The sequence below is a fragment of the Rana temporaria genome, chromosome 5 (genome assembly GCF_905171775.1).
Source record: "Rana temporaria chromosome 5, aRanTem1.1, whole genome shotgun sequence".
Classification (NCBI taxonomy): domain Eukaryota; kingdom Metazoa; phylum Chordata; class Amphibia; order Anura; family Ranidae; genus Rana; species Rana temporaria.
Window position 1 is genome coordinate 237,372,001 of NC_053493.1, and position 19,738 is coordinate 237,391,738.

The 19,738-nt window shown below is 44.8% G+C and overlaps 1 protein-coding gene across 1 annotated transcript in view; it reads left to right on the plus strand.

Annotated features, from left to right (window-relative positions):
* LOC120940646 (leukocyte elastase inhibitor-like) overlaps positions 1–19,738 on the plus strand; it is a 33,406-nt gene that overhangs the window by 4,720 nt on the left and 8,948 nt on the right. The window contains exons 3-4 of the mRNA XM_040353624.1: positions 6,479–6,619; positions 11,214–11,331. Of these exons, the coding sequence (XP_040209558.1) occupies positions 6,479–6,619; positions 11,214–11,331 (259 nt within the window). The remainder of the gene's footprint in view (positions 1–6,478; positions 6,620–11,213; positions 11,332–19,738) is intronic.

Genomic DNA, 19,738 nt, shown 5'->3' on the forward strand with positions numbered 1-19,738 from the left:
ATTTTTTACTTTTTAACATTATTTTGTGGTTGGGGTAAGTGCAACATGTGGTGACTGACTATGCCTATATCTCATGGTTTGTGTGCTGCTCTGCTCCAATAAATTATTATATACCTTTAGCGCAGTTTACAGTTTTAGTAAGATTTTGATTAATTATAATATTGTGAGGGTTCATGCAGTAGATATGCAATGCAGATCTATATTGTGTTTTCTTTATGCCTGTAATATTATGTTATGTTCCCATGCAGAGCAAAGGAACCAGCTTTATTTAATGCACACTTCCCAGCAGCAAATACTCCCCTCCTTTCCGTCATTTCCCCACCACTACACTACACCACTACACACTACATTCAGCTGCCATGAGTAAGGAAAGGAAGCCGTGTGAAAGCTTACATAGGGGAGAAGCCCCTTTCACCTCGCATAAGAGCAAAGGACACAATTCACACACCTTTTTACATTGGAAGTATTGGCTCATACCATTACTCCCCATTGCAGAATGTGATAGATGGGTGAGTTGCCAGGGAGGGGGGTTAGGAAAACCTGCTGCTTTGCACTGCATGTGTAAAGCACATGCTTGCTGTAAGTACACTGCTCAAAAGAATTAAAGGAACACTTTGAAAACATATCAGATCTCAAAGGGCAAAAATCTCATGCTGGATATATATACTGATATGGACTGGGTAATGTGTTAGGAATGAAAGGATGGCACAACGTTTGATGGAAATGAAAAAATTATGCAGCAAGCTAGTCCATTTTGCTGAAATTTCATTGCAACAACTCAAAATGGTCCTCAGTAGTTTGTATGGCCCCCCAAGTGCTTGTATGCATGCCTGACAACATCAGGGCATGCTCCTAATGAGGCGACGGATGGTGTCCTGGGGTATTTCCTTCCAGATCTGGACCAGAGCATCACTGAGCTCCTGAAAAGACTGAGGTACAACCTGGCGGCACCGGATGGACTGAAACATATTGTCCCAGAGGTGTTTTTTTGGATTTAGGTCAGGTGAGCGTGGGGGCCATTCAGTGGTATCAATTTCTTCATCCTACAGGAACTGGCTGCATTCTCTCGCCACATGAGGCCGGGCATTGTCGTGCACCAGGAGGAACCCAGGACCCACTGCACCAGCGTAGGGTCTGACAGCGGGTCCATGGATTTCATCCCGATATCGAATGGCAGTCAGGGTGTAGCCTGTAGAGGTCTGTGCGTCCCTCCATGGATATGCCTCCCCAAACCATCACTGACCCACCACCAAACTGGTCATGCTGAACGATGTTACAGGCAGCATAAAGTTCTCCGCGGCTTCTCCAGACCCTTTCATGTCTGTCACATATGCTCAGGGTGAACCTGCTCTCATCTGTGAAAAGCATGGGGCACCAGTGGCAGACAGGGCAATTCTGGTGTTCAATGGAAAATGCCAATCGAGCTCCACAGTGTCCGGCAGTGGGCACAGAGCACACTAGAGGACGTCGGGCCCTCAGGCCACCCCCATGAAGTCTGTTTCTGATTGTTTGGTCAGAGACATTCACACCTGACCTGCTGGAGGTCATTTTTTTAGGGCTCTGGCAGTGCTCATCCTGTTCCTCCTTGCATAAAGGAGCAGATACCGGTCCTGCTGGTGGGTTAAGGACCTTCTACGGCTCTGTCCAGCTCTCCTAGAGTAACTGCCTGTCTCCTGGAATCTCCTCCATGCTCTTGAGACTGTGCTGGGAGACACAGTAAACCTTCTGGCAATGACACGTATTGATGTGCCATGCTGGAGGAGTTGTACTGCCTGTGCAAACTTTATAGGGTCCAAGTATCGCCTCATGCTACCAGTAGTGACACTGACCCTAGCCAAATGCAAAACTAGTGAAAAACAGTCAGAAAAGATGAGTAGGGAAAAAAAATGTCAGACACCTCCACCTGAAAAAACATTGCTGTTTTGGAGGTAGTCTCATTGTTGCCCATCTAGTGCACCTGTTGTTAATTTCAATAAACAACCCCCTCTGTATACACCCCTCCACCTCTGCTACTTAACTGACCAGATCAATATCCCAGGAGTTCTGATTCAAAAGTGTTCCTTTAATTCATTTTAACAGTGTATATTTTGAAAGGCTGGGTTGATTTAACATCAGAGTTACAAAGAGCCATAGATAAATCTACTGGTTGAATACCAATTAAATTAGATCATTTCTTTCAAACATATATATTTATTTTTTTAAACACAATAACAGCAAGATCTGTATCGAGTTACAATTGCAGGCTGCCATTGCTGACTTCTTTCTGAAAATTCTAGCTGCCGTACTGTTTCTGCCCTAATACTTTCAGTTATAGACCCAGAATAAGTATGCAGTCAGTGAGGGCAGGGTCAGGGTGAAGTCCTGCAATTGGCATTTTCTAAAAGGAGAGGTTGATAATGACAGCCTGTATATTTATTTTAGTATAGGGTTCTCTTAATCAGTATTCTTACATTAATAGCTTATGTGAATATTAGATTGTCCATACAGTTTAACAGAATACAACAAGTAACAATACCTGATAAAACTTTACATCTTTGCACAATGGTTGGCTCTTATTGCAAAATTTGATGTTATCATAGGTCAAGTACCTCTGACAATCCAAACTACCAAGAAGATAATAGGTCTTATCAGTATGGGAAGGTCCTAGACTGAGTCACTCTATAAAAATGAACGTAATCCTTCCTGCAGGGAGATATGTACTTTATTACAGTTGTAAATGTGTTACACCTGGTGTTCTTTGTACTTGGCTAGGATTGCTAACAGAACAAGTATGTACTATATAGATATGGAAATTCAAAGGTGAATTTGGCTTGGCTTCCTTTAACATTGCAGGCGTTCCAAAATAAATAGCAATTTGTGCTGTTGGGAGTGTTTACCAAAAGATGGTTGCTCCCAGGCTGCACCCTTTCTGGCCACCTTGCCTAGATCATATTTTATGAAAGTTTGCAGTTGAGTTGACTTGTAGAGACACCCAAGTTGTTTAGACACTGCCTGGTCACATAACTCAGTCCTGCAATCTGATATTTTCTAATCAATGAAATACTAATAAAATGTTTTGTAAAATGGTTGAGGTCCAATTATTTACTTGTATTATTTATTAGTGTCGAATTGTAAGACAATACTTTCTCCGCTTGAGCAATGGGACTGCCAGGATTATATAAAAGAACAAAAAGTTTTGTGAATCTACAATTTTACCCTGCCCAAGCAGCCTGGAAAGTCTGTCAATTATCAATCCTAAGCTCAGGCAGGAGACAGGTCAGCCTCCATTGAAGCCACTCCCCCCCCACTGTCTCCTGGGAAACACACTGGTCACAGGAGAGAATGGGGACCAATGAGGGCGCGCCACGCTACTTGCGCATGCGCAGTAGGGAATCGGGCAATGAAGCTGCAACGCTTCACTTCCTGATTCCCTCACCGAGGATGACGGGCGGGGGCAGCTGCAGTCTGCAGTCAGCAGCTGCAGTATTTGTAGCTGCTGGTTTTTAAAGAAAGTTTGGTGACTTTTTAAAGCATATGTCAAGTGACACCAGTCCCACCGGGTACTCTTTTATGCTCCAACAGCAAAAAAAGAACATGAATCTCCTAGTAGTCCATTGAAAACTGCAAGTCTGTCTGCCACAGTGACAGATGGGGCTTTAGGTTTATTCCATCACAGATATTGGTGAATGAATTATGCAGTGATGTGGGCAGTGGGCCAGTTTTAAATGTGACAGTGGCTATGGGGGAGATGAACCCAAACCCAATGTCACAGGGGATGGGACTCTGTAGACTGAATGTAAACAATGCAATGTTTATGTTGGCCTGAGCATCTGATAACATAAGTCCAGGCCAATGTGAGTGTGCTTAGGAACATGTAACCTGTTCCTAAATGTGAACTTGGGAGCATCCAGGGGTACCAAGCAACATTGCATCCCATTACCACCAATTTTTTCTGTCATCAGATGTTCAGGCCAAGGTAACATTGTATTGTTTACAATCAATCAATCTACAGCCTGCACTGTAACTGCAGACCAAGTCTTAGCATAACCAGGAAGACTATTCTGAATTCCTATTTGATTCCTGTGATGACAGCTCTAGAAAGAAACACAAAGAAAAACTAGGGGCAAGCATCTATATTTGCAAGATTTCTAGGTGTGCCTGGATATATTATAAAAGCCAGTTTGTTTTAGAAGTGCAGTGATGCAATAAATGTAACCTGTAATACACATGAGGGCTGTCATTGCTGAGCTCACTCTCTTTAATGTGAGTTTGTGCTTTGCCCCAGAAGCATTGTTCCACACAGCAGACTGGTGCATTGAAAAAGTGAATGAATTGAACATGTCTGTTCCTCCTGCCCTAGGGACAAAGGCTTAATATCTACCTTCTACAACTTCCTAAACTCCTTCTTTCAACCAGATAAATCAGGCCCAATGCAACGCTGGGAACTAGAACTTAATTGCTTCTTCCCAGTTGACCAGTGGTCCGTTATGAGAATCTTAGAAAAAGTAATCGTGCGGCCGCCTTCAGAGAAACCCCTTTAAAAATTTTCACCAGATGGTACATGACCCCGGCTAAAATTCACTCCTTCTACCCTAATACCTCCCCGAACTGCTTCAGAGGTTGCCCCGAGGTTGGCAACTACTTCCACATTTTTTGGAAATGTAATCTATTGAAACCCATATGGCTAGAACTGGTAAATAGACTTGAAATTATCCTCAAGAAAAAAATCTCTTACACCACAAATATGTCTACTCTATTCCACGGCCCCAGATGTTCCCCCTCCATGTAACAGATTGATTCATTCATTCATCAGTGCTATACAGTGGATGATCGCCTGTAACTGGAAATCTCAAAACCTCCCATGGCCCCAAGTGTTATCTAGAATGGAATCAGACTCTCAGAAAGAATCCACCACACTTTATATGATAGCATGCATATTTTCTCCAACAAATGGCTCTATTGGTCTATGCCACCCTGAAAAATATCCCCATCCTCTTAAAATATTTGATATGTGCAATATCCGCTTTTTCACTTGTCCGGCTGAATCTATGCTTATTTCGTATATATGCCTTGCCTCTAATGTATTATTCTCCTCTTGATTATGTACACAAGATGTTACCTCCCCCCTTGGCATACCTCTTCCGCCGCTACCCTCATCTCATTGTGTTGCATTTCTTGTACCATCCCTATCCCAATGCATTGTATTGTACTATTTTACTTGTCTTCCAAATAAAACTTTTTTGAAAACAAAAAGAAAAAGTGAATGAAAGATGAGTATATTCTGTTGAAGGCTTAATTATGCAAACCTGTTCCACTGCCTTTTTTAACTTGTGTCTTTTGGGGGGGGGGGGGGGGGGGGTTGGCAAAAGTTTGAGCCCTAATTCCATTCTCTTAGAATATGCATGCACTATACTACGCTGGCTATCAAGTTGACCATCTTACTTCAGTACTCTGAGTCACTGACCTCTGTGACTTTCCGGCTGACATTTTGTGGAATCAGAAAATAATCTACCCTGCAAACCAGTGGAATGTTGCCCAATTAGGCTAAACATGTAGTGACTAAACTGTATACTCATCTCATATTATATTCTAACATCATTTTATTAGATAGTAAATATTGCATTTACATTCTACAAACCTGCCAAACTGAAAGTCAGCCTTTTCACGTGCACTTTGCACCCAAAATTTTATACAAATGTCAAATTACCCTTTTGGACTGTGTGTTAGATGTTAGAGGGTTAAAGAGCTTAACACCAATAGAGGCAAGTACAGCAGGGACCAGGGAGTGGGAAGGGTGTATGGTGTTCACCTTTTCATTTTTTCTGAAAAGTTGAACTAGCCCTTTAACCTTTCAAGCCCAGCAAAACATTGAGACAGAAGCTTGTACATTCAAGAAACTAAACAATCAAACATACGTAACACAACTTAATTTAACACAACCAGAACAACAATCCTTAACCACTTCCGACCCAGCCACTGTAAATAAATAGCCGGTGGGACAAGTACCGTTTTGAGTGGACGTACCTGTACATTCTCTCGGAAATGTGTGCTGATGCGTGCCCCTAGGGGGGGCGCATCAGCATGACTGCGCCATGGGACACAGCAGATCGCCGATCTGTGTACTGATTGGTGGTGCTCTGCCTTGGTAACATGTGATAATTGTGACCAATCTTAACAATCACATGGCCAGTAATAAGGGTAGTAAGGGTGGCCAGTAGTAAGGGTGGTTGAACTCTGTGATTGGACAGTGTGATCACATGGTACAGGACCAAGCAGCATCTCCCTGTACCATGTAATCAGCTGTAGCCAATCACAGCTGATCAGTGTTCTCGTAGCTGAAGGAATGCAGCCGAGAGAAAATCTTTATTATGAAGTAATTTTTATGGACAGCCGGCAGTCTTTGCATACATGTCTGTTTCTTGTGAAATGTGATTATTTTACCAGATAAATTAACGTTAAGGGTTCAGTCATCATTTTTATTTGTTCTTTTTATATATAGGTTTTACATTTTGACGCTGTAAAAGATGTCCATTCCAATTTCCAAACACTGAATGCTCAGATTAATAAGAAATCTGGTTCTTCATATACACTGAATCTTGCTAACAGACTATTTGGTGAAAAGACATTTGACTTCTTACCTGTGAGTATTCTCTTTCCCCCGGATAACAATGAAATTAGTATTTGTAATTATTAGTTTATACTTTGATTGGACTGTTTGTCAATCTTTTATCATAATATCAGCAGGCTATCACAGTAAAGGAGAAAAGGCACAATTCAGTTACCCATAGGAACCAAACAGGTGTGATTTAGCACTGCTCTAGCTGAAATGTGACCGGCTGGCAAAGACTACTGCATATAATTGCTTGTTACATCATTCTTGTAAAGAAGATGGGTATCAGTTAGATCATATCACAGACTTGATTTTCCTGGTAGCGTTTCTAAAAATGTTACTGTTTTAGTGTAGGTGGTACAGGAATTTTAGTATTACAAACCGCCTGTTGTATGAACTTATCACCTTGGCCGGTTCAGTTGAAAGAGGGGAAGAAAAGCCTTTAGAGTCTCCATGGGGCCTTGATGAGTAAGACCAATGGCACTTAAGCTACAGCTGTTGTTACTAAGTGAGCATAAGTGGCAAAAATCTCACATTTCAACATATCTGGGATTTTCTGACAAGTAACACAAACTGCATTTAAAAGGACAGATGTGAACTGTGCCAGGGTTGCTAAAAAATCTGCCCCTGGGGAATAATTGCATATGATGCTAGCAGAATTGATTGTCGGTGTTGAAAGTATTGTTGCAAGAGCTGTATATGTCCATAAAGTATTTACGTACACCATCGCATATGCAGCTGCATCATGAGTAGCCAGTTGCATACAGCAGTTAGCTTAGAACCCCAAATCTGCAATTTATCCATAAGAAAACTTGTTATGGCAAGTCAGTTTAGCACCCTGATGTTTAGGCAGGGTTGCTAGTACATTTACCTGCCAGGCATAGTTGCCTTAGCTAATTGTTAGGGGATCAATTTATTCCACCCTAATTCTGGAATTGCTGCACTTCTCTCTTCTGTCACTAGATGGCTGGGTATATGGTGACATTAGATAAGACAAGAGCATTGCAAGGACAGATTAGGAATAGATAGGGTATCCCAGCCAATGGGCAGGGATCTTCTTGGGTCCCTTGGCCTGCTGGGAGAGCCTATATATTTGGGTGAGGTCGGGTGATCTGGGTTCGGTGCCACCTGGACAGCTGTCTGGGTGGACGTGGGTTGTGCTGCCCTGGACTGCTAGGCCATCCTGGGGACATCTGGCTGCTATGCTGTCTGAGGGTTTATCCAGAAGCAAGAGAGCAGCATAGGGTTGGGACTGCGGCTTGCAGTCCAACCATAAGTGATGGTTCTGCCGGACGGATAACCTGTCGTAGTCTGAGGTAGAAGCGAACCACTTTATTACACGGGACCACAGTGAGTAGCTGAAGCAAGTACCGGAGCAGTATTCTCCCCAACCGGGGATGGTGAAGAATTGGGAAACTTCAGCAGGTGTCAAGACAGGGACCCAGCCAGCGGAGGTGACGCTTGCAGAACAGCCTTGTGTGACAAGCCAGGGACTGAGCAGGTCAGAGGGGTGAAGCTTAAGGAAGATACTCTGCAAGAAGGTTGGAAGAGCTCAAGAGATCCAGTGGATCGGCAAGTCTAGTGATAGAGACTGGGATGAGTGAAGATCTACAAGAAGTGATTGTAGAGGAAGTACAGAAGTTTGTTACAACTTGTATTAGAAACGGTTATAAGACTGTGCCATAGGAGACAGCGATCCTACACAAGAAGATGTGGTGTCTTGCTGAATGCCTTTCCCTGCATGGCTGTCTACCTATAGAAGTCTTGGATAAGAGCAAAAGATTATCAGGACAGCCGCACTTCAATCCAACGTAACTTTAATGTAAAAAACTGGAAACAGACACTACAAGTCACAGCAACGGAACCTAGGACAGTTGACGCGTTTCACACTAACTTCAGTGTGAAACACGTCAAGCTGTCCTTGGTTCCGTTGCTGTGACTTGTAGTACCTGTTTCCAGTTTTTCACATTAAAGTTACGTTGGATTGGAGTGCGGCTGTCCTGATCATCTTTTGTTCTTATAATATGGTGAGTGAGGCACTGCCTTCAGTCCTAGTATAGTCACCGCCAAAATGGCAGCCTTTGTGGAAGTTAAAAGGTAGATGGCAGTTTTGAAGGAGCATAGAGACTTGGCTTATAAGATAGTTTTCTACCTTTTAAAGTGGATGTAAACCCTTACATATACTCAGTGAAGTGAACCGCCTCAAATGATACACAGGGATGAAACAAATCTCCCTATATAATTTTTACATCCACATCTGCTGTCTTCAGCTTTATATACTGTTTAGAAAGTTCAGATCGTGTTAGTAAATTTTCTCTTCCTGTTTAACACAGAGTGTGGTGTCTGGGCATACAGCCAAGATGGCTAAAACAGCTGATTGGAGGAAAGGCACACACCCCCTCTCCACTTAGGCAGAGACTCTCAGGGGTATTTTGTAACATGTCCAGCTGCCTGCTAATCTATTTCAAAGTCCTCTGACACAAATTTCAGGGTGCTTTTATCTGATGTGTCTGAGAATCTGTCAGGAGTTATCAGGCTGATAACAGAGGAACTGGTCTTAGCTCTTTGAAGAGAGATAACAAAACACTTTACGATATGTGCCTAGCTCAAATTTCATGAATTGGGTTTACATCCACTTTAACTAAAGGAAAGTTATAGTGTTAGATCATTTTAGCGTAGGTGTCTAAGAAATTCAGTAACAGATAGCTAGATTCACGTAGGGCGGCGTATGTTTGAGCCAGCGTAGCGTATCGTATTTACGCTACGCTGCCGTAAGTTAGAGAGGCAAGTGCTGTATTCACAAAGCACTTGCGTCCTAATTTACGGCGGCATAGCGTAAATATGCCGGCCTAAGCGCGCCTAATTCAAATTGTGAAGAGGTGGGCATGTTTTATGCAAATGAATAGTGACCCGACGTGATTGACGTTTTTTACGAACGGCGCATGCGCCGTCCGTGGACATATTCCAGTGCGCATGCTCCAAATTACGCCGCAAAGACTTATTGGTTTCGACGTGAACGTAAGTTACGCCCAGCCCCATTCACGGACGACTTGCGCAAACGACATAAAAATTTCAAAATTCGACGCAGGACCGACGTCCATACTTAACATTGGCTAGGCCAGCTTTTTGTTGGACTAACTTTACGCCTGAAAACGCCTTACGTAAATGGCGTATCCTTACTGCGACGGGCAAGCATACGTTCGTGAATAGGCGTATCTCGCTGATTTATGCATTGTAGGCGTAAATCAGCGTTCACGCCCCTAGTGGCCGGCCTAAATAGAAAGTTAAGATACGACGGCGCAGGCCGTCGTATCTTAGCTAGATTTAAGTGTATCTCATTTTGAGAATACACTTAAATATATGACGGTTTAGATTCAGAGTTACGACGGCGTATCTACTATACGCCGGCTTAACTCTTTCTGAATCTAGCTAAGAGTCTGTTTTAAGTAGTGAAACAAAGAGAAAAGACTTTGCCAGAGACTGCACTTCAAATAGGCAACCAATGGCAGCTTCCATATTTCTATTCAGGTTGCTTTAACCACTTTAGCCCAAACCATTTGGCTGGCCAAAGACCAGAACCTTTTGCAATTCGGCAGTGCGTCGCTTTAACTGACAATTGTGCGGTCGTGCAACATGGCTCCCAAACAAAGATGACGTCCTTTTTCCCAAAAAAATAGAGCTTTATTTTGGTGGTATTTTATCACCTCTGCAGTTTTTATTTTTTTGCGCTATAAACAAAAAAAGAGCGACAATTTTGAAAAAAAAAAAAAATTTTTTGCTATAATAAATCTACCTTCTACATATTTTTGGTACATTTTTTTGCAATAAGCATTTGATTGGTTTGCGCAAAAGTTATAGCGTCTACAAAATAGGGGATAGTTTTATGTCATTTTTATTAATAGTTTTTTCATTAGTAATGGCGGCGAAGTGACTGCGACATTATGGTGGACACATTGGACACTTTTGGCGCTGTTTTGGAACCATTCACATTTATACAGCGATCAGTGCTATAAAAATGCACTGATTACTGTGTAAATGTAACTGGCAGTGAAGGGGTTAAGTGTGTCCTAGGGATGCGTTCTAACTGTAGGGGCTACGTGTGTCACGACACTGATCACTGCTCCCGATTACAGGGAGCTGTGATCCGTGTCCTGTCACTAGGAAGAATGGGGAAATGCTTGTTTACACCAGCATTTCCCCGTTCTTCCTCTCCGTGGGATGATCGCGGGACTCCCGGTGGACATCGAGTCCGCGGGACCCGCGGTCACATTCACGGAGATTGCAGCGGGCGTGCGCCCACAATGCCACTTCTTAAAGGGGACATACAGGTACGTCTATATACACAGCCGTGCCATTCTGCCGACGTACAGTATATAGTTGTGCAGTGGTCGGCAAGGGGTTAAGCGTCAGGAATTGGAGCTCCTAAATGTTTACCAATGTAATGAAGATAAATTGTGTTCTCAGTCCAGAGCAGTGTCTTGCCAGAAAATGGAGTCCTATGTATCAAAAAAGAAAAAAATGTTTTGTGCTTTGCTTTACATGATCTAGTACATTCCATTATTGTCATTGATCATATGACATGCCTGAATAGAGTTTAACATAATAAATTGCTGTTTCCTACCAGGGATTTTTATCTTCGCTGCAAAATCTGTATGAGGCAAAACTAGGCACCGTTGACTTCTTAACTGCATATGAAGCTGCTAGAAAAGAAATCAATGCTTGGGTTTCAGAACAAACAAAAGGTTAGTATGTATTTAAAAAACTGCATTGAAACATATGTAGCGCTACCCCCGGAGGAGCCGCTGGTTAGATTTGGGACAGCATAATTATGTTACCTCTGTGATGTGTCTAGGGGTGATGATGGTGGTGAGAGCAATGACGGAATGTCCAGACAGTTGGTTGACGTTTTCAATGCTTTATTTCTGGTCCAACACGACCAACAGTCAACTCGAGGTAGATAGTATATGTTGGTGAAAAGAGAATAAACTTCGCAGATTCAGGCTATGGATAGAGAAAGCAGTCCTGCTTCCAACAATTACACTTGTCACGTCGCCACTCCAGCCGGAGTGGGTAAAGTGCCCCTGGACAGACCCCTCTCACAGAGCGTCACTCAGAACTTCTGGGGAAGAATAGGTCTCTGCCACAGACCCGGCTCTAATGGAATTTGGATTAGTAGTGAGGCCTCTGCCACAGGCCCAATACACAAGAACATGAAATGTTAGAGCGAATCCTCCCCGATGATAGTTAGCCTGAATTTCCCCTCAGGTGGACTTCTTGTCCTTGGGTCACCGACTTAACAGTTTGCAGCATACAACCTGTCAGTGTCCGGCCACCCAGATCCCCAATGGTTCGTCTAAGCCCTGTTGGATCACCTGCCTCCGGGTTCACCTCAGACCGACTCCCCATCGAACAGCACAACTTGCTTGGGATCTTCTCGATGAGGGATGGGGAACCCAGTCAATCACTGGGGTCCCTTTGCAGCATCAGTTGCTCCGGGCCATGAGAGACCAGAGTCAGGAACTCCGCGTGGCACGTGCGCCACCAGCCTGGTAGGCCATATCGCCGGGGCCCGTGATGTGCGCACACCCTAAAGGTGGGTGCCGCACCTGGAACCAGGAACCCGCAAAGAACCCTGAGCAATGGCCTCCGCCACAGAAAAACCCCTCCCCAGCATGCTCCGCGAGGGAAAACTCCTCTAATTGGCTGCTGGGGAGAAGCGGCTCCACCTGGACCCCTCTGACGCCACCTGCCATCCAGAGATGGAACTACATCCCTGGAGCGCAGAATGACCCACAGGACAGTCCAGAACTGGCAACAGCCAAATTTAGCAAATCAATATAGATGAGAGCAAGTAACTCTCTCATCCCCCAACTAAATTTGATATAGCACCTGTACTGAAAAGTACACAGGAATACACATATTTAGTAGAACAGCAATTTGCAGCAAGATTTGCCCCCAAAAATGGCCTATATCTAGATCAGTGTTACTAAACCGTAAATCATGTCACCCTAGAGCAAACTATGTTCGAATTCATAGCACCTTATTCTAAATTGTAATGACACACATAGGACATCCAATATTGGAGGTGATTTATTTTTACAATGCAAATATACCTTTGCATACTGGCATTGACTAATATTCCAGCATTTCTCTTCTTCAGTCTCGCTCCCTCATGTAGCTAATGTGATCCCAGAGAGGGGGCAAACAAGGATACTGTGCAGGCACCTGATGTGTTTCTTATCAATTGAAGACATCATTGGTTGTTAGGATGCAAGCAACTGCCTTTTAGGGTGCCTAATGCCTCATACACACGGCAGTACTTTCCGAGAAAAGAAGTCCAAAGGGCTTTTTTTCTCTGAAAGTCCGGCCGTGTGTAGCCTCCATCTGACTTTTTGTCGGGAAGTCCGACGGACCTTGGATAGAGAACGTGTTCTCTTTCTTTACGTTGGACTTCTGACGGACTCACAGCGGCGTGAAAAGTCCGGCCGTGTGTACGAGGCATAAGGCTGTCATGCTGCATAATAAAAACCCTTGACTTTGTATTAGAAAAAAAGGAAGGCTTGATCCACCTGCCAGTTTGTTGAAAATTTTTGGGCAATTTGGTGCAATTTAAGACATTTTGCCAGTGCGCAAATTTTTAATTATGAGTGTGCAGTAGGCAGTCTTTACCCTCATATATGCTAAATGCATGTGTGTAGCTAGTCCCAATCTTGCACAATTTGTACAGCTTTACCCCATACCTGCCCCCGCATGTAGGGATGTATTGTTTAAGGTCTTAAAGGAATTTTTTTTTTAGTTTTTAAAAATAACAAACATGTTATACTTACCTCCACTGTGCAGCTAGTTTTGCACAGAGTGACCCCGATCCACATCTTCTGGGGTCCCTTGGCGGCTGTCTCTGGCCCTCTCCGCAAGAACTCCACACATTCATGCGAGGGAGCTCACATTGTGTGAAATCCTTGCTGGCGGGCTCCCGTAATACAGCCGACGGCCATTGCCACTGCGCGCCCCCCCCCCCCCCCCCCCGCGGTTCATTGTCACCATTGTGACTATCTGTGCCTCTCTGGGGATTTCTGCAGGTATTCTTGCCCACTCAGAACCATTCCCTTGCTAAAAGGTACTTCTCCCTTATAAAGGGCTTTTGCAAGAATGGAACATTTTCTCCCCTGCTACCCCTAACAGTGGTAGTTACTGTATGCTCCCCCCCCCCCCCCCGTATTTTACATGGGGGTCTCATTTTCTTACACTACTTTGAAACAAAGTACCCTAGAAGCCAGTCCTCCTCTCTGCACACATCCCACCAGCTCTCCCCTCTGCTAACCACCCCTTTCACAGTTCCCTTCCCCCACACCTTTACAGTGCACTCCTCTCTGCACAACCTCAGGCTTTGGCAATCCCTCACCTCTTCTGACGGCCACCGGTCTCTATGGAGCAGAATTGTGCTCAAGGGCAGCAGCAGTGATACACATCCCCCCAGCTCTCCTTTCTGTACAAATCCACCCCAGATCCCCTCTCTGCACACATCCCCACAGCTCTCCTCCATGTACAAATCCCTCCAGATCCCCCCTCTGCACACATCCCCCCAGATCTCCTCCATGTACAAATCCCCTCCAGATCCCCCCTCTGCACACATTCCGCAGCTCTCCTTTCTGTACAAATCCACCTCAGCTCTCCTCTCTATACAAATTACCCCAGATCCCCTCTCTGCACACATCCCCCAGCTCTCCTTTCTGTACAAATCACCCCAGATCCCCTCTATGCATACATCCCCCAGCTCTTCTCCATGTACAAATCTCTCCAGACCCTCCCCCCCCTCTGCACACATCCCCCCAGATATCCTTTCTGTACAAATCCCTCCAGATCCCCCCTCTGTACACATCCCCCCAGCTCTCCTTTCTGTACAAATCCCTTCAGATCCCCACTCTGCACACATCCCCCCAGCTCTCCTTTCTGTACAAATCCCTCCAGATCCCCCCTCTGCACACATCCCCCCAGCTCTTCTTTCTGTACAAATCCCTCCAGATCCCCCCTCTGCACACATCCCCCCAGCTCTCCTTTCTGTACAAATCCACCCCAGAGATCCCCTCTTTGCACACATCCCCCAGATCTTCTTCATGTACAAATCCCTCCAGACCCCTCCTCTGCACACATCCCCCCAGATCTCCTTTCTGTACAAATCCACCCCAGATCTGCTCTCTGCACACATCCCCCCAGCTCTTCTCTCTGCTACCCCCCCCCCCTTCACTGTTCCCTCTCTCAGCACATATTCCCCCTCCCCCACACCTTTACAGTGCACTCCTCTCTGCATAACCTCAGGCTTTGGCAACCCCTCACCTCTTCTGACGGCCACCTGTCTCTATGGTATGCACAGGCTTTTTTTTTCTTAATTCAGCAGAGTACAGAGAGCTCTGCCTGCTGTAACACAGAGTCGAGGAGGAGTTTCAGAGCTCCTCGGCTCCGTGCTGCAATGTATCACTAGTAGCAGCAAGCAGGGACAAGCTGCCTCTGTAGCTTAACAGTGCTGGGAGCAGAATTGTGCTCAAGGGCTCAAAGGCAGCAGCAGTAAGTGCCCAGAGCTAGCACAGAAAAGCCAGTAGAGGAGAAGGCTGCCAGAGGTGAAAAAAGTCCTGGCGATACACTGAACTTTGTTGCTGAACTTCTGCTGGTTCCTCCTTGGCGGCTCCTCCTGCAGCAGCTCTTTACTCTCCCGCCTCTGGCCATGAGTGATGTCACGCCGTCGGGACTACAAAGTCCCTTTATAGGGGGAGAGAAGGAGCAGCGCTGACAGGTATGGCTGGTGTGGACTGTGTAGGCTTGTGCCGGGTGTAGGAGCGCACTCGGCACATTACAGTAGTAAGTTACAGATGACTACAGTACAGGCGCCGGCTAGTGTGTACAGTGAAGCACACTGTCGACACTTCACCTGCGCCGCCCGCAAATTGTACCGCCCAGGGCATCCGCCCCTTCCTTGTACCGGCCCTGGTTGTGATTGACAGCAGTGCGAGCCAATGGCTGCGCTGCTTCATCGACCAATGAATGAGCCGGGAAGCCGGCCAAGATGCTCACGGCGCGGGACTTTCGAGGGGTCAGGTAAGTAAACGGGGGGGCTGGGGAGGCCGGTATTGTCCGAAGTTTTTTCACCTTAATGCACTAAGGTGAAAAAACTTTTACCTTTACAACCTCTTTAAAAGGGCATAAGGGACTAATCCACTACAATTTCCAGCCCTGGTGTGTATATTTCACATAATTTGTCATTCAATTGGGACAGAAGAGGTCTTAACTTAAAAAGGCAGTTTTTGGTGTTATCATTAAAATGAAAAAAATTATCATCTCATACTGTAGACTGGTCATTGTGGCAGAATATATGGAGGTGCAGTATATTTTTATTTGTGGCTTCCAAGTAAGGCCCATATTAATCATCAGCCCAAAAACACTTTAACTACTTCAGCCCCAGAAGATTTATCCCCCTTTGTGACCAGGCCATTTTTTGCGATACAGCACTGCGTTATTTTAACTGACAATTACATGGACTGTACACCAATAAAATGTATGTCCTTTTTTTCCCCACAAATTGAGCTTTCTTTTGGTGGTATATGATCACCTCTGCGGTTTTTATTTTTTTGCGCTATCAAAAAATTCCCAATTTTCAAAAAAAATATGTATTTTTTTACTTTCTGCTATAAAACATATTCAATTAAAAAATTGTCTCCTGCTGTGTCAAATCACAGCGGGAGCTGACCGCCAGCTAGGTACATGATTTAGCCTTGTTATAAGCTTACCTATAGGTAAAAATCATACATGGGAGTTTACTCCCACTTTAAGGACCAGCCCCATGCTGGCTTTTCAACTGCGTGCATACCACCAAAGGGTTTTCAGGATCCAATCCAGGATCAAGTGCCCAAAGCAAAATTATATGCTGCCCCTCCTCCCCCCCAAATCTTCTCCAGGATTCCACCCAGAAAGCTGCAGCTGCTTTGGCTATGGTGCAACCCCAAATCTTGATAAAATAATTTTAGGAGAAGCCTACTCATGAAAGATATGCTTTTTTCAGCAGAGAGAGGTCAATCACCTAAGGACACTAGGAAAAATCTGAGGCTTGCTGTAAGTGGTAGGGATTACATAGGGGATGCCCCATCATCTTTATTTTTTGCCAGTGTGCAGTCACTTGAAGAAAGTTGCATATTGCCCATCATTAAAGGGGTTATAAACCCTTGTGTTTTTTCATCTTAATGTATCCTATGCATTAGGTTGAAAAAACTTCTGACAGGTGCTAGTGGTAAAGGTGCTCTTGGCATGAAATTTTCACCACATGTCGGTAACAACCTATGCAATCCATACATACAAAGAAACCAAAACAACGCAAATAAGATCAGAAATGAAATTCTGTGTATTAAAATGGAATGACACGAAAAAAGTATAAAAACGCACTAACTGAAATGTATTTAATGCTTCGTACAAAATCCTTTGTTGGTAATGACAGCTTCAAGACGCCTCCTGTATGGAGAAACTAGTCGCAGTCATTGCTCAGGTGTGATTTTGGCTCATTCTTTCACACAAACGGTCTTCAAATCTTGAAGGTTCTGTGGGCCTCTTCTATGAACTCTGATCTTTAGTTCTTTCAATAGATTTTCTATTGAATTCAAGTTAGATGATTGGCTGGGCCATTCTAGCAGCTTTATTTTCTTTCTTTGAAACCAATTGAGAGTTTCCTTGGCTTTTTTCTGTTTGGGATTATTGTCTTGCTGAAATGTCCACCCTTGTTTTATCTTCATTCTCCTGGTAGATGGCAGCAGATTTTCATCAAGAATGTCTTGGTACATTTTTCCATTCATCCTTTCTTCAGTAATATGAAGTTTGCCAGTACCGTATGCTGAAAAACAGCCACACACCATGATGTTCCCAACTCCAAGCTTCACTGGTGTTTTTGGGGTGATGTGCAGTACCATTTGACCTCCAAACATGGTGTATATTATGGCATCCAAAGAGTTACATTTTGGTCTCCTCTAACCAGACTATATTTCACAGGCTTGTCTAAATGTTATGGAGCAAACTTTTAACAAGCTTCAACATGCTTTTTCTTCAGCAATGGAGTCTTGCATGGTAAGCGTACATACAGGCCATGGTGGTTGAGTGTATTACTTATTTTCTTTGAAACAATTGTACCTGCTTATTCCAGGTCTTTTTGAAGCTCTCCATAAGTGGTCATTGGCTCCTTGGACAACTCTTCTGATATTTATTTTCACTACTTTGTCAGAAATCCTGCGAGGAGCACCTGGTCGTGGCCAGTTTATGGTGAAATTATGTTCTTCCCATTTCCGGATTATGGCCCCAACAGTGCTCACTGGAGCATTCAGACGTTTAGAAATCCTTCTGTAACCAAAGCCATCAGTATGTTTTGCAAAAATAAGGTTGCAAAGTCCTTGAGAGATAAAAGAGGTAAAAACCCATTGTGAGATGTTTCTCGTGTGACACCATGGTAAGGAGACACCTTTTTATAGGCCATCAGTTGAGACTGAACCAACTGATATTAATTTGCACTGACAAGGGGCAGGATTGCTTTCTAATTACTGATAGACTTCAGCTGGTGTGTTGGCTTTCCATGCCTTTTTGCACCTCCCTTTCTTTGTGTGTTCAATACCTTTTCCCTGTGTCATTCCATTTTATCACACAACTTCATTTTGTTTTGGATGTATGTATTGCATGGGCTGTTACCAACATGCAAGGCCATCATAAAAGCATCATGGGCCCCTGGGCAAATAAGGCACCGGGGCCCCCACTAGCCTGCCCACATTTTTGCACCTGCTCTCAAGAATTAAAGTATAAATAGTTGATAGACTTAAACCTCTATTTCTTAGAACTTTTATTGATGTTAAACAATAAGAAAACATGCCATAAATCAAAGACTAATCAATACAAAGGGCACACTGTAGTTGATACTGTAGAAGGGGAGGCAGACATGCACAGTATATGGGGGGTCAGGAGGGCACAATCTTGGGATCAGAAGGGCACAGTACAGGTTTTGGGATGCTGCCCAGGACAAAACCATCCAGGGACAGCTCTCCGCTCTCTTCTCCCGCTCTCTGGTTCTTCTCCTGCTCTCTGGTGCCTTCTGCCGTGCTCCTCTGCTATCTTCTTCCAGCTCTTTTATTAGCGGTGGCCCGGACTTCTCCATCGTCTTCTTCCCTTTTTCTTCTGATGTTGACACGGTGCTCTTTCCCACTGTAATGCTGTGTGCGCGGTGCGCAACGATTTATAGAGGGATGGGGCGCGGTCACGGGTGATGTCACCCGGCGACCCCACCTCTTATTACGTCACAGTGCCCCTTTCCTGACCGGCTGGGCTGCATGCTCGGATAAGGGCCTGGTATAGATTTTGGGGGGACCCCCACGCCATTTTGTCGACGTAGGGGGTTCCCTTTAAAATTTATACCAGACCTAAGGGCCTGCTATGCTCTTGGAGGTGGAACCCATGCCGGTTTTTTATTTAAAATTTGACGTGGAGTTCCCCCTCATGATTCATACCAAACACAGTGCCTGATTATGGCGGGAATCCAAGTCTGATCCCCATTCATTGAAAGTCGGATGTACGTCTTTGGGAAAGGAAAAAACTAAATTTTCCTTTCCCGATGAGCGAGCCAGCTTGGCGGTGGCTCCTGCGACGGGGCTCATAGGTGTCAATCTCGCCGATAATAGCGGCGAGATTGAAACAATATCGCGGTCAGCTACTGTATATTTGATTTATGGTATTAACGCACAACCCAATAATAGTCAATTAACGTATTTATCGGCGTATACCATGCACTTTTTTCCCCTTAAAATAAGGGGAAAATCGTGGGTGCGCAATATAGGCCGATACCCGCTTCCCGCGCTGTGTTTGAACTTTGCCGCCGACATATACCGAGTGCAGTACACTCGGGTACATTCGGCCAGGCTCGGCTCCACTCACGGTCACGCCCTGTGCCGCCTCCTAGCCTTTATGCGAGAGGAGCCGAGCGTGCCCGAGTGAACTGCGCTCGGTATATGTCGGTGGCTGCGTTCAAACACAGCACGGGGATCGGCTCAAACAGCGCGGGAGAGCGGGGAGGACACCACCAGGGCCGCAGACTGACATGGGACCGGACAAGGCCGCCGATGGACGCGGGCCAAGACA